The 26866-nt window shown below is 36.3% G+C and overlaps 1 protein-coding gene across 2 annotated transcripts in view; it reads left to right on the top strand.

Moving 5' to 3' along the window:
- The window catches only part of CDH13 (cadherin 13), a 476767-nt gene that overhangs the window by 180651 nt on the left and 269250 nt on the right, over positions 1–26866 (top strand). For both annotated transcript variants that reach the window (XM_086757908.1, XM_086757907.1), the window contains exon 4: positions 14018–14134. In XM_086757908.1, the coding sequence (XP_086614034.1) occupies positions 14018–14134 (117 nt within the window). The remainder of the gene's footprint in view (positions 1–14017; positions 14135–26866) is intronic.

The raw sequence follows: 26866 nt of genomic DNA, 5'->3' as shown, positions 1-26866 counted from the left end.
CAAAGTTGTGAAGTGTACCTTCGTGGCTCTTCACACTGGTTTTGCAGAGGATGCTGCAGTGGAGTGGCTTTGGATAATTTCCTTACCAGGGAATGCACTTGAAAGTGGTGGAAGTGAATGGAATCAATGTTGCCAGAACTGAAAGAGAATAATGGAAAGGAATCCTCTTTGTACAAAATTTCCAGGAGAGAAACTGGGAAGGCATGTAAGGGATAGAGGAGAAAAGAGGTGGAGAACAATAATGACGTAGAAGTTGTGGCAGACAGCAGGAGTCATGAAGAGCACTGAAACTGGAAAAAAAAAAAAAAAAGGACGAAAAGTAGATGGGAGATCGGAGCTCAGGAAAAAATAAAGGAAAATAATGTAAAATAATTTTAAAAAGCTATATATATTCTTACAGGTTTCCTCAAATTGTTCATGCCTCCTCCCTCTGTTTTAGTTTCCCTTCACAGCCTGTGGCATGAGCCTCATAAAACTTCACTAAGGTTATAATGCAATACCTTGGCACCAATCTCTCTTGTTTATGTGTCCATTAGTTCAAAGCCACAGACAGGCAATTTATTGGGTATGAAAAATGTCACCTGTGGCACCCTTATTTGCATCTGAAAATTGATTTTTGTCACACTGGGATTTTAGGACAACCTTTTTTGGCAGCCAGCATTGCCACAAAGCATAATAAAAATAATTATGTGACCACAAAAGCGGGTAAGGTTCACTGTAAATTTTAAGTCTCTACAGAATTGTAGTTGGCAAGGCATTATTGATGAGACGGTGAAGGAGTTACCTGTGGTAATCCTTCCTGATGATTTAATATTGACACCTAAACTTAAAACATAACTGGTGATTGCTAGCTAAGTGTGTAACAACATAATGGTACTTAGTCAAACATCCTAGCATGATAGCAGAATATTAGAAATGACAATTGAACAATTGATGAACTATTAATTAAGATTTTTAACATGATAATTACTGAGCTATGAAATGTTTCTTAACTGTGAAACACTTTTTGATGATCGGCTAAAATACGTCATCTGCTTAGCATTTTTTGCAAGTGCTAAGTTAATTCATTCTCCACTTTCTGATGTATTTGTGTCTTGGAATCTGCCAGTTTGTGTCTCTTCAGAGATGAGATGGTTAATACACATGGGAAGATGCCATTGTCTGTTGTGATACTGAAAAATCCTATTAATTATCAGTGTTAAGTTGCTCAAACACTTCTATTAGTTATTTTGGCAAAACAGTTCCCCAGGGCGAGATATATTTATATAACAAATTCCTCTAAAGCTGAATCAACCATAAATGGATTATGCAAACTTGTTTCCTTTCTTGTAGATAAATTGTTTTACAGCAGTGTTCATTATGAGAAAGTTATTTGCCCACTGTAGTACTTTATCAGCACAGAATAATCTACCGCTGCAGTTTCAATAGGAAAAAGACACCATTCTTTAATATGAATGCAGCTTTTAATCTTAGCTCAGGATTTTGGTTCTTTTTTATTTTTTTTTTCCAGCCTTATTTAAAAGACAAGCAAAGGATGGCTATTTATAAGCTCATAGTCTTTCTTAAACCAAGTTTCTGTATGCAGCTATGAAGGGAGCAACATACTATTGAAAATGAATGAGCATGATGTAAGATGTATGCTAGAGAAAGAAAGGGAGGAAAAAAAATGATTATTTCATATTTAAGAAATGTGTAAGTTTTTATACAGAGATTGAAATTATGCAGTGGAGTGATTTGGGTTTATTGAAGACTTTGTTTTTGCTAAAATCAAAATTGATATCTTTGTTTTCTAGTCAAATTCATATTCAGTGTTTTAATACTTCATTAATAACTCTTTGGCATTTGAGTGAATGTTGAGAGAAGTGTTCAGAGTGTGACACTACTTCTGGCTGCTTTTGTGGCATGCCTTTACTGGGATTTATGGGATAGGCCATTAAACTGTAAGCAAGGACTGTGCCTACATATTTCATATTCACTCAATGCTGTTTCTGCTCACAGAAGGATTTGATCTTAATCATGGTTTAGTCATAGTCCACCCAAAATGAAGCCTGTTTTAAATCATGAGTGGCACAGATATTTTGCACTGATGTCAGGCTTCAGCTGCTGGGCACACGTGCTGTCATTTGGGACCCACTGGCATTAGTTTCTAGCAGAGCTGCTGGCTTGAAAGGGGAGTGGTGGGAAGGTTAGTCAGAGACTTTACCTCGTTAGTCGTGGGATGAGATTGATCTCTGTGGCTGTCACAAGTGTCACTAAAAATTAAACCCAGTACCTTTATTACAAGTCAGCAAAAGACTCCAATGTATTTTCTTCTTCGCAAATGGTTTTACTGGCCATCAGTCCTTGCAGCCTGGGTTTAAATATTTTCTGGAAAAAAAATACTGTTGTTTTGTTTTCCAAGTTTTTCTCCATTGCTTTAGCAGTATTTCCTCTTTCAGGGTTTGTTTGATTTGGTCTTGATGACTTTGGCTATATTTTGAATGTAGGCTTTGTAGTTTGTAGAAGTAGCCTGGATCCCAGCCTGAGAGAGTGCTCAGTAACATAGTTTTCCCATATTTGGTTCTCTTTAACTGAAAGCAGCAGCCTCTGCTAGTAAAATTCTATATTTAGTTTTGAGCCAATGATTTTGCTGTTCTAAATCATTGCATCCAGTAGAGAAGAAAAATCATTACTATCAGTGGAGAAACACTTAGGCAAATACAAGTGGTTCTTTTGCAAAGTTAAAAGAAGCAAAAAGGTGTGAGTTTAGTGTTTCTCATATTTATATCATCAGCAGAAAAAAAAAGATTCTACTGTATTTCTGTATTACCTCCAGTGAAATACTTCTTCAACTTTATTGAATGAGACCTGGCTGTTAATATCAATATTAACAAGACTACTTGCTTCTCTTTCTTTGCTCAAAACTCTGAAATAATAATTTCCTTGAATCTCCATGATTTTTTTTTTCAGACCCAACTACCTATGCTTTAATCTAGGAAAGTATGAATCCATAGAAAGTACTAATCAATAGAAGATAAACTCATAATTTCTTTGTAGATAACTGGTAAAATAAATTATTGCAGTTTCCATTTCATTCCATAGCAAGACTATTCCAAACTTCCATCTTACTCTTTATCATCTTTATGTTTCTCTGAATGGTTTGTGGGTTTGGTTTTTTTTTCAGCCAAATAAGCTCCCCAGGCCATGCCCTCCACTGCTTCAATGCAATTCCTTTTTTAAAAAAAAAACTGTTTGTTTATTTTTGCAATTTACCCTACTAGTTCTTCAAGTGGCACAGGCATTACTTCCCCTGTCAAGTCATTCAGATCAGAGATAACCTTTTTGTTTTCATCTTGTGCTGTAAATGTAATAAATCAGGTCCTTGCCAAAAGCAAGTTTTGAATTTTATATCATGAAATTTGCATTTCATGCTCTGTTGCTTATTCACAGAAGCCATCCAATCTGAAAAGAAAAATAATGCCACATTACTTGTGCAACTAATATAGACAAATGTTTCTAAGCAACTGCCTGAGCAATCTGAAGATCAAAAATTACTCATCTGAGAAACTTGCGTATAATGGTAGATAATGTATTTGTTCACAGATTTCAAGGTCTGTTAATGGACAGTTTGTAAACTGAAACAGGGCCAAAAATGTATCAAATTATGAATGATGAAATTTATTAACTTGTCTCTGTGAGACACATTCAGCAAAATAAAGCTATTTGAAGCTAACAAACTCTTGCTGTGCTTCACTCCACTCTGAAATGCTCAGGCAATAGGGACAGAACCTTAAGCACTGAGTTCATAGTTTTATTTTGTTGCACTGCTACGTTCAGATGCTAAAGAGAACGGTGCAAAGAAAGTTGAATAACACAGAGTAGAATTAATTTTCTTACATTCATTGGAAATTCTGCACTTCCTAGAAGCAACATGCTGTGCATAATCTGATATACACAATGGGTCTTTGGTCACATTTTGAACGAGAACATTTGTACTTGGCATATGTGGCGAGAAGTGAAGAATTCATCTTACAAGTTCATAATGTCATTTAAATACAGTCCAGTTGAGATTCTTCTGGGGCAAGCTGCATGATGGATAATTGTGAGGAGTAGAGAGATTTTGCTGATTTAGCTTAAGATGTGAGAACTCGAGTTTTAATTCTAGAATTCTCCTCTTTAAATTCCATTGTGTCAGTAAAGGCAGCAGACATCACAGGTCTGATTTTAATGACTTCATTGTCTTTGGGAGCAAGACAATCTGTATAGATAAAAATAAAACTTATCTGACAGAACTGAATAAATATGAAAAAAAGTCAAGTGGAAGCTAAGGGGTGGATAATACTCTGTTTTGGTCAGAGCTCATGTTTTTGAATGCATTTGAGTGCATCACTTCTTTTTTTTCAGAAAGACACTGGTTTGAAAATCAAGAGACCTGAGTAGAGTTTTTAGATCTGTGGGGTGTAAATAATGTGGTTCACTGGAATGTCTCTGGAAATGATTATTAGAACAATACTGAATCTGTATCTCTTCTATCTGCTATGAATGCTTTGACCATTGGACTGTCTGTCCCTATTCAATCACTCCATTGTAGTCAATAAGGAGGAATGGAGTGCTCCAAACCTGCTCTGATGGTTTTGAGAGTATTATCTCTTTTCAATAATCTTGGATGCTGCTTCCCACTGATTGGAAACCTGGCATAGGTAGCCCATGGCCAATGCTACAAAAGCTAGGAAGCGGGGTAGGAGTACCAGTGTAGTTTCCAAACTGATGGCCCGCAGGCTGAGAGTAAGATTGGATCTGTGTTCTCTTGGCCAGGAGACTTGAAATAAAAGCTGTTTACTTGGTTTTTGTGTAGATGGTGACTGTTGTCATCCCACAGAGGCACTCAGTTAAAATTCAACTGATGTGAAGTAGGGTATATAAATATTTCTATGCTACTATGACTGCAGGTTGTTAGGGTAAAATGCTCAGGTCCAAACATAAGAATTTTATTGATATACAGTATTGAACTATCAATGTCACATTTCATGTATTGTAAAGCTGTACTTGACTTTAGTTTCAGCAGTTATATCCAGGAAAAAAATCCTTCAAACCATTGTAAACTAATAACTCCTGCCATTTTAGGCTCCTTTTCCTAAAGTATGTGGCAATTAATATTGTTAGCAGCTTGATGTTACAGCTCATGAATCATTGATCTGTTTCAGTATAGCAATTAATTTGCTCCTGATTCCTGACAGGTAAACTCTTTGAATTTCCTGAATTAGACTTAATTGCCAGCCTGTGATTAAGGAGAAATGTGAGAATCCACTGAGATCTCAGAGCCTATGTCTGGGTCTCCATCTTGCATGTTTCACTTTTCTTCTGGAGATGTTCTGCAAAAAAAGCTGAGCTTTGATTTCCCACCCCCAAATAGATACAACAAAGCCAAAACGATGCTGCTATTTCTAACTAGTGTATTTTACAAGTTCTACAGCAGTTGTACTAGAAGCAAAATTTGAATGAATGACTGGGTTTTTTAAGTGGTAGCCATATTTTTTAAAAAGTTGTTCTATTGCATGTGAATTTTTTAGATACTTCTCATGTAAGTCAGAACTTCACCTGCCTACTGTCTTCTTCAGTAGTACTATGTAGGTCTTTGAGACTGTCCTGACTAATGCAAGGTTTAGAACCAAGGGACGTTGTCCTGTGAATTTAATTGTCAGTCACTGTGGTGGAAACAAATAACACAGGGTGTGTTCAGGTCTTGTATTTTTGACAAATATAGTCCAAGTCCAGTACCAACACCAGTGCCATTCAAGTAGCGATAAGAAACTGTCCACAAGGTACTACAACACTATCTATTTGTATCACAGAGTAGAATTAAGCTTCTGGTATCGGACAGTCACAGTCTGTTAATTTGTTTGTATTGAAGAGTAAAAATACAGCCCAAGTTGTGAAGTGGATTAATAGGCTACGATTTCAGCTCTTTAGACTCAGTTAATGCCTGTTAATTAATTTGTTCTGAGTAGCTGGACCAAGCCGTGAAGTGGATTAATGCGCTAACATTTCAGCTCTTTCACCCAAATTTCAAATTGAGCTTGGTGAATGAGGAGTTTTACTGTAGCCCAGATCTAAGTGAACATTTTGTCTTCATCACAGACTAGCACTTCATTTGTCAGTCTGGCAGCTCCTGCATAGGAAAGCACAAGAGTGCCAGCTCTGTAGAGCACCATGCATGCATAGTCAATCTAATAGAATATATCCAGACTTTTTTTTTTTTTTGTTGTGCAGATCCGTGATCTAAACATAATGCATTCCTGCTTTGCAGTATTATGTAACACTAGTTTAAGAGGAGTCAGTACAGCTCTGATCTAATGGAATGGAGGAACTGATGCAGCGGCGTGACTGCTGCATTATATTACATGCAAGCACATGTACCAGTACTAACGGAAAGAAAAGTGTTGAAACTCCCTCCCAGTTAAACTGCCCTTGATTACTGGAGCAAGAAACAGACTTCTCAGACTCTTAATAAGAGGGGATCTCATTTTCCAGTATGAGATAACTGACTCTTTTTTTTTTTTTTCTTTTTTTTTCACAATACCAATCTGTACTGTGCAAAGAGTATGAATCATCTGGATGTGCCCAACTGACTGCACATGCACAGTTCAGGTTGCAAAAATGTACCGCGCAAGGTTGTAGGACATACAGTCAGTGTCTGCATTTTTTCTGGGTTTTGTGAAATCTCTGGCCAAAGGCTGAATTCCTCATTTTACCCTATTAGAATTTCATAGGATGGGAAAATAAGATGTTTTTCTGGACTGTCAGGATTAGTGATATATTGTGTGAGAAGGAAAAGATAATGTTTAACGTGTGTATCTGTCCAACATGATGTGACTTAATTCTCATTTTAAATAAAGACTGAGTCTAAAATGCCACTGTTGTGATTTAACAGAATTTATACATTCTTTGAATGGGCTTGGGTGGCTGTGCATTGGGAAAATGGCAGGGGAAGAGGAGAACAGGGTTCTTCTTATGGGATTACAGTGGGATTTCACCAGCTCTAGACTGATCTGTGGAATGTACAAATCTATTTGCTGCAGTACTTCATGCATTTCGTGTCAGCTTCCAATTAGAAAGTTAGGGGTTAAAGTATGAATTTATGAGGAATTGCCGTTACTTTTCTTGTCTTGAATGAGTTGAAGTTCCTGCACCAGAAGCATTCCCAAATCTACCAGGAATTCAGGCGTGTTAAGTCTGGCTGTGTTTCTGGTGGGACAATGAAACTGGTTATCTGATAAAGATGGGTGACATAGGAAAGGTTTGGAGTTGTAATGCCAAGATGGATGTTGCTCAAAAAAAGAAATCTAAGTATAGGAAAAAAAAAACGGGTTATTTCTGGAAACAAACAAACAAAAAAAAAGCATATTTGAGATTACTTCAGTTTTGGTAGAGTTGTATCATCAGTGTTCAAGAGAAACAAATTCAAAATGAATGTTAAGGAATGAATGTTTTCTAAAGAAAGACTTGCTGAATTGCACTGAGACCTGGAGCAAGAGCAAGTGAGCTGTTATTTGGGAATGCAGGAGCTGCACAGGAAAAACAGAAGGATTGTGAAGAGTTTAGAAAAGAATAGCAAGGTAAATAATCAATATTTGGCATTAGATGAAGGGTTGTTTTGTTGAGGGGATAGAGATGATGAAGAAATTGATGGATGACAAGGACTATGAGGCTTTAAAAAAAATGTTGAGGAGCAGGACTGAGAACGTTTTTGTTGTAATCACAACTTGGAGCCTTTCAGGGAAGAAGTGTGTTTTATGCATCCGTTCAGACATGGGACCGGGACTGCAGCTATTAGATCCATTAAACAGTACACATAACTTTAACATACAGTGTTATTGCTTTAGGCTATCATGAAATTGCTTTTGTGCAGTACTGTTATAATGCAATGAATTCCATAGCACTTGAGCAATCCAGAACATAGGTATAAAATGCGTTAGTTTTTCTTCCGTACGCTTGCAGCTGGCTGCCCTGCAGCAAGATGTAGAAAGCTATTGTTCCAAGGTTGTGCAACTTCAGCTATGAATAGGATTTATTTTACATAAGAAATAAATTTTCTGTATTAGAAATTGGTTTTATATCCCAGAAGTGAAACACAGAACAGGTTGTTCCTGAGTGTTTGTGTTATTCCACGTTTGGAGCTGTCAGCTGTGTGCTGCTGACCCACAGATTTTGTGGCTTTATATAGGTTACTGCCTCACCAAAAGGGTTAATCTTTGAATCATTTATCCTGCCCTAGACTTTAGATATATTCTATGTGTTCTTTCTCCTTCTCTCTGTTGAAATAAAGGTGTTTTCAACATCTGTGAAGCTTGCTGGGGGTTAAAGGGAAGTTCTCACATTTTGAGTTCCTCCAATATGAGTGAAGAGAGGAATCCACTCAGCAGGATTATCAAGAGTAAGAAGTTAAGGCTTTGTGTCCAGCTGTGCAATGAATTTTCTTTGGTAAAGTCTCCAAAAGATCAGATTTGTGGAAGGTTTTAATTGCTTCAGAACTCTGCTGTGTTTCTAGTACTATTTTCAGTATCAGTTTGGTATCTAACCTAACAGGAGATGCTTTTGTTAAAAGAAAAAGGAAAACCAAACTTTTTTTCTAAGTAAATTTTTATTACAGGACACTTTTCTTAAGGCTTGTATGTCTTGGCAATTGCATCGATTGTTTACACTACATTTACTTAAGTTACTGAAGATTTTGGGACATCTTTAACAATTTATTTTTTTTTTCCTGGCATGCTGTAGACGCTGTCTAGTTTTGTTTGCTTTGCAACCAGTGTAAGCACAGTAGAGATGGGAAGAGGGGTATTTTTAATGGTGATAAGTGATGTGTTGTTAGTGTATCCTGGTGAAGACAGAGGCATAAGGTCAGCCGTAAGCCTGCATTTGCAATGCTGTTTGACAGATGCAGTCAGTCAGAGCATATTTGGTTGTTTGTGTATGAGGGATACCTCATTATATTTAATGAGCAGTGTGGAACCAATATGAGATTTCCTGAAAAAGGAGGTGATTCACATATGGTTTGAAATGAATATAACAGTCACTAAATGATGACAAGAAAAGTCTCAAATGTTGATTTAAAAAAAAAGAAAAGGCACTTGGTTGTCATTTCTGTAGTATTCTCAGAACAGGTAATTCCCATTGTTAATGTGTACAACGGGAAAGTTAACGGCTTTGAGTCCATTATCATCTTAGAAAAACTTTTCCCTGACACAGAATAAGGCAGGTGTGAAGATAAATGAAACTATTTGTGAATAGAAACAGAACTTTTCCATCACAAAAGATACTGCAGAGGTTCAGGACAATAATGGAATGTATCATTTCACAAAGCAAAAGTTCAGATTTGTCTCCACGATAGCTGACATTTTGTCACAAATGCATTACAAAGATACTTTAGAATAAATTAGCATTAAAATAGTTACGATTTACACATGACCAAATGATTTGAACAGGAATAAAATGTTTCCTAATGTGTTCTTGACTCCTGTAAAGATAAAAGGCACCTCCATGCTATAGAAATACATACAGCAGAGCTAGGTGAATGGCATAATGGCAAAGCTGTACTCTGAGATTACCAAGTGTCTATGCAGTTAATGTGTATATTGGTTAGGCTATGTAAGGACCTGCCTCTCTATTTATGTAACAATTATAAGGGTAGAAACACCCAGCATAATTAAATCAGATTCCACCAGCAATTGCCATTACCCAGATGTTAGATCTGACTGTGCTTCACAAGCCTGGAAGCTTATGTGCTCCGATACACCTGATTTCCCTTAGCATGCTAGATTTTAGCTGGATTTGTGTTTCTAGAGTACGCAATGTGTTTTTTAGGGTAACATTAACACGCATTGAGGACAGAATACTTTTGAGCAGATATTTGTGTGTAATCCCTTGACCTTTACAATTTTTAACTTTATTCATTGAGTTAATTATTTGTTTAAACTTAAAAGTAAAGTTCCAGCGTGTTTCTTAATTTTTGTATTATTAACAACATGAGAAAATATTTTTCTATTTTGGCATATGTTTTAGAATTTTTAAACTGTTAATACTACTAATAATAACAATGTTCTGATGATAAAAATAACATACATAAAGCAAATAAGTATTACAGCACAATTGTGAAATTTCAGCTGATAATTATATAAAAAATATTTATTTTTGAGTAGATCTGCATGCAGTTTTAGTTTTTCAGTCTTAATGTAGTGTTGTTATTTTGTAGGAAGATTGATACACCACTGAATACCACATCTCATTTTCTATTTCAGAGGAATTTTGCTTGCAACAAGCATCCAATTAATTTTGTTTATTTCTTTGTATGTGGGACAGACCCCATTTTATATCGTCACGCTTAGTGTATAAAAATAACTAAATGGCAAGAAACTCAAGCGCTTTTCTGGTCACCGTAGTGGATTACAGATTGCCACTCCGGTGATGTTTCCAACCCTTATTGTGACAAATCGATATCAGTATTCAGCCACCTTATTCCCATGACAAGTTCTAATGAAATTTTCTTTGCCAAGAGTAATGGTGCCTGCTAGTGGAAAGTGACCAGGCCATTCATTCAAATATTCAAGTACTGCAATGCTCTCAAGAACTCCTGGTATAAAGAAAGAAAAACAAAAAAGACCGGAGAGTTCTCAAGGGATCTGTGGAAATTTCAACCTGTATAGCATCATAGGTTGGGCAGACTGGCATCGTTCAATAAAAGCCTAACCTAAATGCTGAAAAAATAAGGAGGCTGTGTTTGTTGCTTGTTTAATGTGAATGGGTAGTCAAACTTTGTTTCCAGTGAATCAGCATATTGGGTGCTGAACTATTGCTGTTCAATTCCACGTCTAGAAAGGGAATTTAATGAAATAAAAAACAGAGTGTAAAAGCTGATTATGAAATGGTGGACAGTGAAATTATAGTTGTATTCTGTTCAGATAATCCACTTTCTATGAAAATAGCAACTGAGAGATAGTGAATCACAGATGTGGTATTGCAGTTACATAGTAAAAAAGAACAACACGGTAGGATTTATCTCCTGCCATTTTGGTTCAAAAAAAAAAAAAAAAACAATCAGAAAACCAGAATTTTAATTTTTGGTGCACTTTTCCTAGAGAGGCATGTATTTGTTACAATTTCTTTTTTTTTTTTTAATTGCTTGTGGATGGATATTTCTGGACACACACCTTAGATTTGTGATTGCTGTACAAAGCAGCAAGCATGGGAGAAGCAGATGGTATCATAGCCATTGGCGCTCTGGGTGCTGGTTAAACACCACCCCTCTGGGACATGCCGATCTAAGCTCTCCAGACTGCCAGCTCCAGACTCACGACACATAAATACTTGTCTGGTGTCGTGGCTGCTACAAAAACAGGATAGGTACTGTAGTCTCTGATCAGCTGGTTCCAGCAAAGATGATGGATAACTCTTTTGTGGATTTCATTTGTGTCGAGAGGCAAAAGACGACTCCTGTTATAATGCTAGCCTCATATTGTAAGGAAATTTGAAGCAAAATTGCCAACTCTGCCTGGAGTAATTTCATATCCCTCCTGGGTTACTTCTTAAAGAAATTAAACAGGTGAATTCAGTAAAAATTATTATATATGCAATATATCTACCCATCCAGTGTTTTGACTATTGAATCAGGTGTTAAGTGCACGTATTTCAGATTCCTTTGTTTCTGTCTTATTATACTCATTGAGGGTCAAACCGTCAGTTGTAACTGCTTAACATTAAGCAAAATTGCTTATGGATCTATAACAACCAAAATTTGGATGTCTGGATATTGAACAATCTGAAAATTCCTTTTACTCCTCAAACTAGCATAGAAAGAAATATGAAATATTCAAGATCAGGTTGGATGAGGCTCTGAGCAACCTGATCTGCTTGGAGATGTGCCTGCTCCTTGCATGGGAGTTGAACTAGATATCTTTAAAGGACCCTTCTAACCCAAACCACTCTGTGATTCTATGATACAGCAAGATGTAAATCTGAATCAATGTCTTGCTCATTCCCAGAGAGCATGCGTCTGGGAGTTCTTCCTTACATTTTCATGAGCTGAAGGGCAACCATTAAAGTAGGAGTTAGCATGAGTGAAAATTGTGATCAGTTGAACATTGCTGCTGCTGAGCTAAAGAACTGGTATTTCCTCTTAGATGTACCAGTAGTCACTTTTCCTTTCCTTAGAATGGAGCCAAACTGTTTGCTGTGTTTACAGTGTAAGTGACTTTGAAAGCTTACTGCTCTGTGCATTTGCCTTTGGACAGAATCAGCCCCTTGCTTTTTATTTGACACTTTAAATGTTTTTGTGTTGAACTTTCTCATGAATTTTTGTTAGGGAAAATTCTTTTGGGAGAGGAATTGAAAGACAAAAATAGAGACCCAAGTGGAAGGCAGACTGAAAGATCAGAGAGAAGTGGCAAAGCTTTTGGGAGAGATGGGAACTCTGTATCAGGGTGACCTAAAAAAGTTATGAAAATTGGCAAAATTGTGAGAAGGGATTCTCTGCATGGTTCCCACTGCTCTTTGACTTTATCATGTCTAAACCTGACTGTTGAAGTCTTGAGTTCCCCTTGAGTTTGTTGTCAAATTTGAAAAGTGATCCTAAAGCTAGTAGAGGTAGAGCAGTGTTTTGGTGATGATGGACTCGTTAGATGGAGCACCTATGCAGGTGGCAGCAGGAGCAGCCTGTGGATTTCTTGACCGATGGGTGTCCAGACTGTGCCACCAAGAAAACTCATTCAGCTTTTCAGTTTTTTAAAAACACAGCCTAGGGATGGAGCTCTCCTTATGTAATGAAGTAGCAACTGTTAAAACAACAACATAGATTCTAGAATTGGCTGAGAAACTTAAGTTTCTCAGTCATGACAACCTGAATGAATAGTAGTGATTTAGATCTTTTTGTTGCACGATTCTCAACAGATTTGTGTGTTGGATTGGTTTTGTTTTGGTTTTATCAAAAAGGGACCTGGATCAAGGGGAGAGCTTTGAGAGATGGGCAGAAGCCGGTTTTGTAACTGTAACAGTGCAAACTGTAACTGTGCTTGGAGAAGAGAGTTGCAGAGGCTGTAGGAGGAAGCAAAAGGAAGAAGGTGGTCTCCGCAGACCATGCAGAGAGAGCGCTGAAAGGATCAGAGAGCAGAAGGGGAGGGAAGGCAAAGATTTGACTGACAGAGTTTTCCAGGGGCCAGAGGCCACTATGAAGAGTTTGCTGAATTGCCTTAAAGTGCTGAATTGCCTGAAGCTCAGCTGGAACTAAATACTCCAGAAACTGCAGCAGGAAAAGAAAGACTTACATATGAACCACTTCTATTTTGATTCTTTCTGTTACAGTACCATGGAATTTTCTCTAAGAAAAAAAAAAAAACAAAACAACCTAAAACACCCAACACAAAAGAAAAAAAACAAACCCCTAATAGCTGATACTGTAAGTTGCATTTGATTTTGGTATCTGTTTTTTTTTGTTTGTTTTTTGTTGTTTTTTTTTTTTACTTACGAGAATTTGGTGTTTATTGAGAATTCATTAGCTGGGGACAGTCTCAGCAAATTCACCTGTAAGTTCAGTTTGATTAAAAGCTTGAACTGAGGAGCAACCGAATATAGATGTGACTTGAGATGTGAAAACTATGTAAGGCACTTAAAGTGTGGATTTTTACAGGTCTCATGCAAGTATCTGAGGTAAGCCAGACTTTATTTAAGATTTATGATTCAACCAGTCGTCAGGTTAGGATGGTAGACACACTTGCTTAGGTTTAAAACGCGTCTACAGGAACACAGAGTGTCTACTGTCACTGTGATAAGTGCAGTAACCTGAAAGATTTAAATAAATAGTTTGAAATGTTATTATTATTTGCTGGAAAACATATAATACAAAACGTAGAATCTGTTAGTTCATGTTAGTTTTGCCTAAAGATGCAGTGAATGGAAATAACTGAATATTATTTTGAATGTCTTCCTAATTAGTCTTTTTTTTTTGTCTTTTTTTTTGTCTTTTGTTTTTTTTTTTTTTTTTTTTTTTTAGGAAATCTTTAAGATCGAGGGCAATCTTGGAATTCCAAGACAAAAAAGGGCTATTTTGGCAACCCCGATATTAATTCCTGAAAATCAAAGACCACCATTCCCCAGATCTGTTGGCAAGGTAAGTCAACAAAGAACGGAATAAAATTTTGCTACTAAGTAATTGATCTGTTTCTCTTAATATTTTGCAATGCTTGTCACGTTGGTAGTAATAGCCAGAAAAAATTAAGAAACATAAAACTGGACAGAGAAGATTGTTTTTCTGTTGATGTTGTGTAGACAAATGAAAATGGCTTTGTATTGATGGCAGACTTCAACAGCAGACGTTCTGATAAAAAGCATTAGTCGGAGCTGTACGTTTTCGTGCAATTGCTATCTTCAGTGGAGACTGCCACACAGGTAGCTGTGTATCTGTGTGTTAGACCGAGGCTGAAATCAAGGCCAGGAATATTATGGAGAATATCCTACTGCGTAGTGTGACCTATCTTGTTTCCATTCTCAAGATCTAGGAGGAATTCATAAAGCATTACATGTAAAAATGTCTTTTGTTCATTCCTTAATTAATTTATAGTGTCCAAAGATGAAATAAGTCTTTGCAGGTGTTTTCTGTTTTATTTTTTGTTGTTTGTGAAGATCTGACAAAGAAGTGGAAAGGTTTTCTTGTGTCTGCAGGCAACCAGAGACACAAGAGTTCTAACAGCTACTTTTCCAGAACTTCAGATATACCGATTTTATAGATATAGTATTTTTTTTTAAAAAAAGCCATTAAAACTAAAATACCAATAATTGTTCAAATGGCCATTTAAGAATCAGAGTTGTAATTACATGGATATATTTTGCACATTGGCAGTTTTGAAACGGGGACTCCTGTGCACTACTCTGACTTCAGTAGGTGTGTTAATGACACGTCAGCCTATTCAGCCGTGGAGTCTATTCCTAATCCCCTCCGACACCATCACTAGAGCTAAACGCACAGCTCGAGGACAGAATTTTACTCTACGATCGATGTGTAATTTAGCCAGACGGCACCTAATCGGTTACTTTAATAATTAGGAAAGGTTGTTTTCGAATCAGTAAAAAGAAAGAATAATCTATGAAGATTTAATTTTCTCCCCTTCCTCATCAATCATTTATACTGATCTCCTAAATATCTAAGTTTTTTGTCTTCCTGAAGTATTTTTTTAGTGCCCTAAACTTTCTAAAGCCATTTATGAACTTTTCCCTTCACATTTCAGTGTTTGAGAGTTAATGATCAGTAACTAAAGTAGATATTGTTGGTTAATATGTTAGTGATAAATAGTTAATTTTTAAGACTTCTATTTTGCAATTTTAAGCAGTGAGTGAATTTAAAAGGCTGTGGATACAGAGATCTATAGCCTTTCTTTTTTTTTCTTTTTTTTTTTTTTTGTTATTGATTTATTTCTACTTGCTCTCTTCCACCCCTGCTACTCATGAAAACTGAGTTTTTTAGATCTGAGTTCTTTTGAGTTGCTTTTTAGAAGTGCCTTCATTAAGTATTTTTATTGGGAGTTTAGGATGTTAGTCATGGTAACTGAGGTTCATTAAGCAGAATGAGATGAATCAGGTCCTATTTGTACTTAAATGTTTTTCTAGCATCTTGTCATCTTTGTTTATTATTGTTCCTGAAATGCTAGTCAGGAATTACAAGTGCATTGGATTATGTACAAACAGAAGTGTAAGTGTAACTGGTAGTCTGTTTTTCAAAGGCCGTTAGATATACCTATCCTCAATGAATGTTTAAATTATACTAACTGCAAATGATCAGCACCTTGAAATAGTTTTAGCTGTCATCAATTTTAAAAGTCTTTATATATATATACACATATATTTAATATATTTCTAATTTAGGTATCTAGATGTTAGTATTTTTGCTGTAGTCTGTTGCAAGGAGTAACAACAGAGTGTGTATGTGTCATGAAATACCAAAATTTTAGATATATTTAAAATAATGAAATATTCAGGTCAGTTGCAGTAATTTTAAATGAATGTTTAACAAAGCATAAATAAAAAGATTTGGAGCCTCAGACATACTGGTAATAAGGAAGAGAGTCTGTTGTGCCCTAACTAAAAAATTCAGTTGTCAATGCTGAAAATAAAAGCAATTCTTTTAGGTCTTTTTGACATGTCACAGATCTTCATAAGACAGGCCATGAAGTCTTCAGAAATAGAATAGTGTGTGCTAATCTAAAGAGCCTTAGATACCCAATTCGTGGTGACCAGTCACGAGTGGCGTCCCTCAGGGGTCCGTGTTGGGCCTGGCCCTGTTCAACATCTTTGTTGGCGATATGGACAGTGGGATAGAGTGCACCCTCAGCAAGTTCGCTGATGACACCAAGTTGTGTGGTGCCGTTGACACACCGGAGGGAGGGATGCCATCCAGAGGGACCTTGACAGGCTGGAGAGGTGGGCCCGTACCAACCGCATGAAGTTCAACCAGGCCAAGTGCAAGGTCCTGCACCTGGGTTGTGGCAATCCCAGGCACAAATACAGGCTGGGCAGAGAATGGATGGAGAGCAGCCCTGAGGAGAAGGACTTGGGAGTGCTAAGGGACGAGAAGTTCAACATGAGCCGGCAATGCGCCCTTGCGGCCCAGAAGGCCAACCGCATCCTGGGTTGCATCAAGAGAGTCAAGTTTCCAGTTACACTCTGAGTGTGTTATTTTCCGTTTCTTTCATTTGTTTTAGCAAATTACCAGTGTAGTTTATTTGTCTGTCCTGACTGCTATTGCTTTCTAACCCATGCTATGTTGCCTGGAAATGCACGTGGTTGGTTGGAAGTGATTGCCGCAGTAACCAACAGTTGAGCTGCTTGTTAGCACTTAGCTGGGATCAGGGCAAATGTGCAAAAATAGGAGAGCATGAGGAGAACAATTAATTACATATTATTTCACAATTAGGAAATGATAACATAAACAAAAAAACCCATGGGGATTTTAGAGGACTTTATTTGTTAAGGTTTGGTAATATAAATCAAGAAGGAGATACTGCAAATTGGGAAAAAGAAGGTTTGTTTTAATTAATTGCAAAAATTCAAATTACTATTTAGCTTAACAAGGAAATACATGTGTAGAGGCTGTTCTCTATGCTGCTACTGGCTTTCTAGCGTACTCGCTTAGGAATGAGATTATTGCCTTGCCATTTACACACCCTTCATTAGAGTGCCTCTTAATTAAATAACTATCATAGGCGTGCTGTGCTTGTAGGTAGAGGAATCTCACCTTTTAGCAGAATTTAAGCTTTTGAATATTATCCTTCATTCCTGAGGGAAAATAGCGAGGTTAAAATATTTTAAAACGGTCTTGGTAATATGGGCCTTTGTGACCAGATGGCCCAGGCTGCAACTGTTGACTGTTATTGATGTGTTTTGTTTAGCTCTTGCTGATGTAGCACAGGGATATGATATTCAATTTTTAGTCTCTGTCCATATGGTATTGTCCACATCAAGTCAAGTGAAGTACAAAACAGTGGGATGCAAGATTATCTTGTAATTATGGTGATAGGTTATACATCACTATGCTATGGAAATGTTTTTTAAGACTAACTTGAGCGGTGGTTCTATGCATCTATTCAATGACAATCTCTAGACACACTAATAATTGTGGTGATGAACTGCATGATGGTACATTTTGAAGTTTAATCCTTACATGAATGCAGAACTTGAAGTGCAGGAAAGTAATTGTGGAGATGGTCAACACATACCAGCTCTTCTTCCAGACATTAGAAGAGAAGGATATCTTCAAAGTGAGAGTGTTTTAATACAGCCTGAAAGGATTTGCTATGGATTTTATTGATGGACATATGATGAATCTATGATTCTATGATTTAATTTAGAGAAATTGTCCTTCATGAGAATGAATATTTTAACTGTTGACACATAAGATCTGGAAGCCAGGAGTGGTCTGGTAAAAATTGGCAGGACTTTTTATGCTCAGTGAAGGCCAGAAGACAGAGAGAGGTACACAGGAGACGTTGAAGGAAACTAGTGCTGAAAGATGAAAAAGCAAAATCTTATTATTTTTTTTTCCCAGTAAGAGATTTTTTTTTTCTTTGTTATTTGGCTGTTTTGTGTTTTGGAAGGAGAGGGTGTTTGTTCAAATATTTTGCATCAGATATTGTATATATACTCCCTACCTGTCATGGTTTAGCCCCAGTCAGCAATCAAGTACCATGTAGCTGCTCGCTCCCCCTCCTGAGGGGGACAGAGGGGAGAATCAGGAAGGAAGGAAAACTCATGGGCTGCGATAAAGACAGTTTACTGGGATAGCAAAGGAAGAGATAATTATATATATATTAATAATACAATATAGGAATAATAAAACATACAAAACAAATTATGCATAATTTATCACTACTTAATGACCGATACAGCCCATCCCGAGCAGCAATCACGGAACAAAACCAAAACTGATCCTGAGCAGTGAAAGAATGAGTGAGAGCACTACCCACTGGTGAATTCCTATTTATATACTGAGCATGATGTTTATGGTATGGAATACTTTCTTTAGCCAGTTTGGGTTAACTGTACTGGCTATACCCCTTCCAGCTTCTTGCATCTGCGCATTAGTGAAACCCAGGAAGCTGAAAAAAAGTCCTTGGTCTCTTTAGCAACAACTAATAACATCAGTGCATTAACAGTCTTCACATACCAAATCTCATACTAAATCCAAAACACAGCAGCTACTGGGAAGAAAATGAGCTCCATCCCAGCTGAAACCAGGACACTGCATTTGATCTGGACTGATGGAGAGTTAGCTGCCAAATGGCAATTAGGTAGCAGGATTGACCTAAACAAAAGCTCAACAGAAAAAGCAGTGCAGGCTAGCAAATGGGATAGAAAACTTTAATATCTATGAGGAGGTGGGTTTTTTCCTCTTCTGAGATGTGAATTTAAGGCAAAGAGAAAATACAGCTTGTCTGTTAATGCAGCAATAGAAAAAAACCTGAAGAGGGGAGGAAACTGAAGATAACTGGATGGAAAAGCTGCTGGAAGCTTATTATTTTTGAGTGGCTATCTGATTGAGGCTATTTATATATGATAAATTATATGCTTCACAGAAATGTTAAGTACTAAAGATGCAGCCGGAAAAAAATGCCAAACTTCAGGCAAAAGTTTGAAAAGAAGGTGATAGAAGTGTTAGGAGAGATGTTCATGATCCAGCACCCTTTGAAGACAATCTAGAGAGAAGGGGATTGTAGATTACAGGAGGACATGTGAAAGACAGCAGAACAACAACAGAAAAATAAAAGCTGAATTTAAAAGTGCATTTGTTCTACTGGAAAATTAGGCAGAAAAAGAGGAGGTGGGGAGAGTGAGTCTAAAGAGAAGAGAAGGAGGGAAAGGACAGAGCTATGATGGGTGTCCAAGTCTGGAAGGTAGTGGCGTGTGCTGACAGAGAACAGAATGTGTAAAACAGAGGAGCTATACCTAAAAACTTTTCCAACAAAAAGAGACGCATGACTCCTTACCAGCTTATTGGTTGGTAAAGATCTGAATCTCAGTTCTTGGTCTGAATCTTCATATCAGTTACTAAAATTGATGCAGAAGCAAGAGATTGTATTTCTTACTATGGAACTAGAAGTGGCTCTGAGGTCTACGGGAAAAATCCAGTGGATTTTTTTAAACTTAATTTTTAGTATCCCTTTGGTTGTTTTCAAATGATCACCATATCAGATGTAAAGATCAGGCTGTTCTAAAGAGTGTACTTAGAAAAAGGGAGGTGGTCATCAGCAAGAATTCTGACTTGTCTGGAAGGCGAGAATATTTTAGTGACAGCTGAAAAAGTGATGCCATTAGGGAGATGTTGGAATAATTGGTTCCTGGGAAGCATTGCAGCATGAAGACTTTTTTTTCAGAGAGTAGATGGAATTACTTGTGTACAAGGAATTCTGGTTTGCATCAAAGTCTGATGGCATGTAAGAGCACTCAGCTAAAGTATGCAGAAGTGTGTCTATCTTTTTTATTTTTTTTTTAATTTTTGCAGGAAAAGGCACATCCACAGGTGAGGATATATAAACAAGCAGAAAACTAAGGGTGGTAGAAAGATGTACAGAAAAGATGGTGGGGGGAAAAAAGGATGTTGTTGATGAATAGCAATTACGCAATAAAGACATTCTTAATACATAAAGCTTTCTAATCCAGGAAGAAAAAAAAATTGGAATTAGAGAAAAAAAATCAAGTTATGTTAGTAGTACAGATAGGTTGGGCAGAAATATGCGCTCAATTTGTTCAGCCTGGCACTGTAAGTGTTTTCTGTAAATCCAGAATGAGTGTAATGCTTTAAACGAAGGGAATACACGGGTGTAATAACAAATGGGTATAAATTTTGGCAAAAGATTAGAGGAAAAGTTTCTAGTCCCCAGAGAAAAGGAATTAATTTCCAACAGAACTACTGAGGGGAGGAATAGAAAGTTTGATAAATATATGATCACAGTTGCATAATACAGCTGCTTCTGATCCTGAAAGAACAGGCACCTAGAGGTTTTCTGCTATTCTAGTGTTCTTGAAAACGTGTAATACCCTGCTGAGTTGGACCTGAACGGACCATTGGAGATGTCAGAGTTTAACATTGATCAAATTCATGGCTTTCATGAAGGAATGGCATGCTTCTGACCTTCATGGAAAAATACCAACCTACCTCAGCAATGAACGTAATGAAATGAACGGCACTCCATTAAATTAAAGGGATTTCAATGCAAGTACATGAATTATTAAGCTACAGCATATTAATTTTCATTAAAGGATATGTATTTGATGTCCTAACAAACCATTAAGTGAAAACAGCACTTTGAATCTCTTTTTTTCTGAAAGGTCTCTCTTCAAACTTCCCTTTTTAAAAAATATTGATTGGCACATAAACAATTCCAACAGAATACACTTATTCTCTTTAAGGCAGCAGAATTTTAATGGAAAGTGTTGTTAAAATGCTTCTGTTTACTTAAGATCTTCCAGAAGAATCACACTTGAGCAGCAGATGACTTGGAAAACTGGAAAAATAATAAGAATTTACCATTATTATTCAGTGTTTGGTGTCATTAATAAGAATAAAAGAATTTTAAAACATTTGTAGAATACTTTCTAATCTAGTTACTATGGTTACAAGTTTGTTGGAGATAAAGCAGTTCTATGGCAACAATGGAATTACATTTTCTGCCCAATATTGAAATATCCAGTACCTAATTTCCTGCTTCATAATAAATCATGCTAATGACCTTAAGGAGAGCACCAAACAGAAGAGAATTTATGCTCTGAAGCTATTCAGCAAAGTGTATTACAGTTGAACTGTCACATTGTTTGTGTTAACTTTGATCTCAGAAATTGATATTTTAACTGTGGTGTAGATGAAGGTAGATGGGGAAAAAAAAAGTCTGTCCCTGATAGTGAATTACCTATGTAAAGATGAATTAAAAACTGGGGAACTAATTTTTCATTGACACACTAATTGAATTTTAGACTCAAGTTTAAGGAAAATGTTTGGATTATTTTTAGATGCAACAGCTATTTCATCTAATCATGCCTCATGTTAGACACCTTCCATACTTTTTCTTTCTTAAATGGGTTTGTTTTGTGAAGATGGATAAAATTAACCAAAGAATCCCCCCAAACTTCAGGCCTGTCACAGCTTCCTTGACTCAAATAAACCCCCAGGCTTGTGTTTTAAGAATCACGTGTAGGGTGTGATTCTGTACCTGGTCTGACTGAGCGTACTATGAGTGCCACGGACAGCAGCAGCCAGAAAGCCCCTTTTAGGGATGCAGAATAATCGTTATTAAATTGCCATTCCCTGACTTGGTTCTCTGTGGTTTTCACGAAACTATCCTGATCATTGGTTAACTTTCATCTGTACAATCTTCCAAGATGATTCTCTGTCCTGAGTGGACTAATGGAAAGTTGTTATTCGTGTTGACTCTTCTTTGTTTTGGTTTAATTCCGTTGTTTGAAATAACCACTTAATTTGTCCAGTTTGAAAAAGCTGTTTTCTTATTGAGTGTACACTTTTCAGCAAAATCTTTATCTCTGCACTTGTAGGGCCAAATTTTAACCTTAGCAAGATGTAGGGCCTCATTCTGTCATCTCAGATTGGCAAAACAGGAGATTTGGGTCCAGAATTTCTGTTTGCTTGGTACCTTTAACTTGTAAATTTTTTTCCTACAAATCTACTTACACCGACACTTTCTTTTAAGTCGAGTGACAAATGCCACAGACTTAGACAGCATTACTTAGCAGTGTGCTGTGTTAATGTGTTACTAGCAAGAAAATGTGATCTTCAGAGTACTGAAGTCAGTGGAGAGAACATGACCACAGAGCTTCCTTTAAATCAATTACGATATTTATTTGATAGCTGAGTTGATTCATACTGCTTCAGATGTGATCTGTTTGTTATCTGAATACTGTATCTTCTCCATCCAATAGTTTTCCTGTTTGATTCCAAATTATTCATTTGGTTTCCTATTATGCAAAGTCAGTTGTTAGCAAGTGTATAGTGTAATATAAAGCAATATCCAAGTGAATGACATTTTAGGAAGAAAAATAACTTACCCCTGCCAATTTACAGACTAAATACTATCATACTCTTAACCTTGCTACTTCCATTAATAAAATACATTATTAAAGGCATTTTGCGGGCTGGACTGGTGACAAATTTGATATTACTAGCTGTGGCTTGTTAAAGTAGTATTAAGAAAAGATAGTTGGCAGAATATTTCCAGAAGGAAAAATGATATGTGTTATATATGGCTCATCTGTAAGATGGAGTAAATAGCTGTCACTCAGGGAACAATAGTAATTTTCTTCCTTCTGACTAACTGCTGAATCTCTTTAATGATTACTAAATAGTTTTAACCTTTTTGTGTTTTTTTTTTCTCTTGGTTTTGTCATACATGGATGAATCGTATTTTAAATTTTTTCCCTTGCATTTTAGAATGATGTGTAGTAAGAGATCAATAGGGTAGATGAAGGAGTGTGGTGCTAATATCTATAATGGCAGCTGTGGTTTAATTCAATAAGTATTTATCTTCCTCCTTTCCAAAACATCTGTTGCTCTTTTCCAGCTGCCCTCCAAAGGCAACTTTCTTTTTTTAACCTTTCTAGTTAATCACCTTTACAACTTAGTTTGCAGCCCTGTTTGTGAAATTCAGAGGTGGACTAAGTCATCTGTAGTCTATAGGGCAGAACCACAGGATGGTTGAGGTTGGAAGGGATCTCTGGAGGACATTTTCTCCAACCTACTGTTCAAGAAGGGCCACCTAGAGCCAGTCACCCAGAACTGTGTCCAGATGGCTTTTCAGTATTTCCAAGGTGGGAGGCTCCACAGTCTCTCTGGGCAACCTGTTCCAGTTCTCAGCCACCCTCACACTGGATTGCTCTTTTGTCCTTTCAGCAGGTATTGGGGTGGTTGAAGTCTCCCATGAGGACCAGGGCTTATGAACCTGAGGCTGCTCCTGCCTGCCTGTGGAGGGCCTCATCTACTTGATGAGATGGCTTTGGCATCTTTGCACTTTTAAGTGTATAACGAGGGCATCTTTTTGCCTTACCTTATTTAAAGATGAGCTGATGTCATTATCATAGTTGTTAATATGTCATTTTGAAGTAAATATTGCTCCACTCTATTTTCTTTCTTCATATAAAAATATGAATTATTTTGTTGTAATCAGTGATCCGTTGTTGAACTAATATTTCCAGTTACAGATTATCTCCAATTTTCTTTTGCTTGTCTTTTGAAAAGAACATTCTATTTTGATCACTTTAGTTTCCTTAAAATCAATTAAAAAGAGAAAAACAAAATCACTTTCTGCCAATGAAACCTTGCTTAAGTGTAGGCAAATGAAAACTCAGACAGCTATTCTTTTGGATTAACTTGCTTCCCAGTCTTCTGTAATTAAATGAGCAAGAGTGTTGATTTTTGGTTCGGTTATTATATTTTTAAATTTTCACAAGATGTTTATGAAGTCATGCTAATTATTGGAATTTATATATTTAAAATGTAAATACAGGAATCATGCCCTCCATACTGTATTTATATACACAAATACTCATAGATGCATAACAATGAATGAATACAAGCTTGTACAGATATCCAGACTTATATATACTCTCTTCTTGGTCAATGCTATTGACTTTATATGTGCTTTTTCTCCCATTTTAATCTATAAGATGCTGCTGTGAGTACTTATTGCTTCTATTTGAAAGTCTTCCAATTTAATCTGCTCTTACATCAACAAGTATCAGTTCCATTGTCGTTTTTCCATGTCTTATTTTCCTGCTATGTTACTATCTGTTGTGTATTTCTGAAGAACAGGTGAATATCGTGAAATAAATATTTATACAAATTCTTTCTAAGAATCAAAAGGACTGTTAAAATATTTGCACAATTTTTCAGCACATTATTTTAGCAATTTTATTTATCTTGAGTTACGATTTAAGCTGAGATGTAACAGTCTTTATAAGCTTGTCCTCATCGCTTCCATGGAGTAACAGTCTGTTTGTTAAGCACATACTAAAGCATTTTTCTGTACATCCATGTTCATTGATGTCTGATCTTAAGCACATTTAAGCTAACAGAAATTCTTCCATCAAAGTGGGAAAGGATTTTTGATCAGGCCAACAATCTTGGGAGATTGTAGGGGGAGAAAAAGGACATTTCACCTTAGGTGATAATGTACATAGCGGGTTATACTTTATTTCACTATTTTAATAGGAAAAATTATTAAAGTACATTTGGAAAATAGGATTTTCATCAAGGTTCAAATTTGTCTTTTTTGATATCGTAAGTATTTTTGTACTGCTTCAGAAGTTTTTCTTTTCATTTCTACAATACATGGATGAAACTATTAAGCATACATTTTCAATTGAGCTTGGTGGAAATGAGAATGGATTTTGATAATGGAAATCTGTACAACAATGAAGTCCAGAAATTGAAAGTAGTAGTGATCCCTATAATCCAATAACATGTGTCTTAATATATTTTTTTACTTATTAGAATTGCAAAAATAATGAGTGTGGATGTAGCTGAGTGTGGCTACGACTTGAATTCAGGGGATATATTAATTTAACAGAAATTCATGTTCAAACCTGATTTACAATATATTACAAGTATTTTCATGAGCAATTGACAGGATAAAGTCTGGTTTCCTGCGACAAACCCAAGTCCTCTTATCTGTGAGAACACCTCAAGCAAAAGGACTCTAAATCATCCCAGAGTTGCCCTCAGCACCACTGGTGTTATTTTCTACTTTCTGGCATTTCAAGCTGGGATAAGAGAGAGTGCATCCTGAGCTACAGCCAGCCTGACTGCAATGAATATACACGTGCAAAATGGAAACTCTTCCTACCTTTCTGTCTCTGCAGGTGTTAGTAGGTCTTTCTGCTTTGCGTCACTATAACTTCCATGGAACTTCCAGGAACTTTGTATCTTGGAATTTTTTTTTTTTTTTTTTGTCAAATTTAGTTGAAAGTAGCCAATAGACTTAATGGATCAGCCAGCATAATCACTTCAATGTTTTGGTTGGTTTTTTCTTTTTCTTTTTTTTTTTTTTTTTTTAGGAGACCACACTAAAGAAGCAGATGTTTAGTATAACAGCCTTTCCTTTTCTACTTGTCAAACAAGTCCTTAAATGTTACTGAAAAAGCTATTGTTCCCTGTAGGTTTGGAATAATGGTTAAATTGGGCATATTCAAAGAGCAATGTTTGCAATAGGGAACTCGCTAATTTTGTAAGGGAAAAAATATAAGGATCTATATGAGTTTTATCACCAATAAAAATGAATGAACAAAACAGAGCATGCGGAAATTGTGTAAATAGGAAAACGTAATAAATCAACTTCATCTATTATTACTGTGCTTTTGGGCTTTCCAATCTAAATTTGCTATGGGTCAGTGGAACGTGAAAATTAATTTGGATTAATAGAATAAATTATGTGTGGATTATTATTTTTAAAGTAATATAGTACCATTACTGAATTTTATTACTTTATTTTCTTGTGAGAATCTTAGAGTAATTATTATTTATTAAACTATCTCCTTTTTAAAAAAAAATTGAACACAATCATGATACAGTCAATGATGCTTTGGAAAAAAAAATAATTATCTGTTAATGAGAGAACTTAAAAACTAGGCATATATTTTCCTTTAGCAGATGACTGATGAAGGATACTCTTTGTAAGTAGTATAAAATTGATTGTATTTTTTTTTCCAAGATTCCATAAAGATTGGTGATTTCAAACTCTTCAGATAAAACCGTACAGATAAAGTTCACAGTCACTTGCTACGAGCTCTGAACATGCTAGCTGCTAAATGTATCCTTCACTTCTTTTTCTTGTATACAACAAAATAAGCTTTGACCACATTTTATTAGGTTGAAAACTATCCCATCCTGAATAGCCTTTTGATTCTAGGAACAAATTAAGCACATTTTCACTGATCATAACTTATGTGTACACAGATATGTATATAATTCATAGCAGAGGAAGATGGGTACAATGCTTTCTAGTGCAATAGTTACTTAAAGCAGAGATAACAGCAAAAAAAAAATATTTTTTTTTCACATGTTTTTCGGAGGAACAATTTTCTAAAATTCTTATTAGACTGTCAGAGTTAGTTATATTTTTAGAATTAGACTGAATTTTTCCTATCAGCTTTTTAAATCAGGGACTAGAGGCAAAATACAGCTAGGCTGCCATTTTTTGTCCTTCATTCTCTCAAGAAAGGACTTCCTACTGCTTGTGTAATGAACCATGTGGACCCTTATGCAGTAGCTTTCAAAGTAAGAAATGATTGTGTTGAAGAGCTAGGGAAATTATCTCATTGCAAATAATTTAGTAGCAGGATCTGCCATTGG

Source organism: Chlamydotis macqueenii, chromosome 13, assembly GCF_036417535.1.
Source record: "Chlamydotis macqueenii isolate bChlMac1 chromosome 13, bChlMac1.mat, whole genome shotgun sequence".
Lineage (NCBI taxonomy): Eukaryota > Metazoa > Chordata > Aves > Otidiformes > Otididae > Chlamydotis > Chlamydotis macqueenii.
Note: the sequence above shows the minus strand (reverse complement) of the source record. Positions and strands in the feature narration are given on the sequence as shown.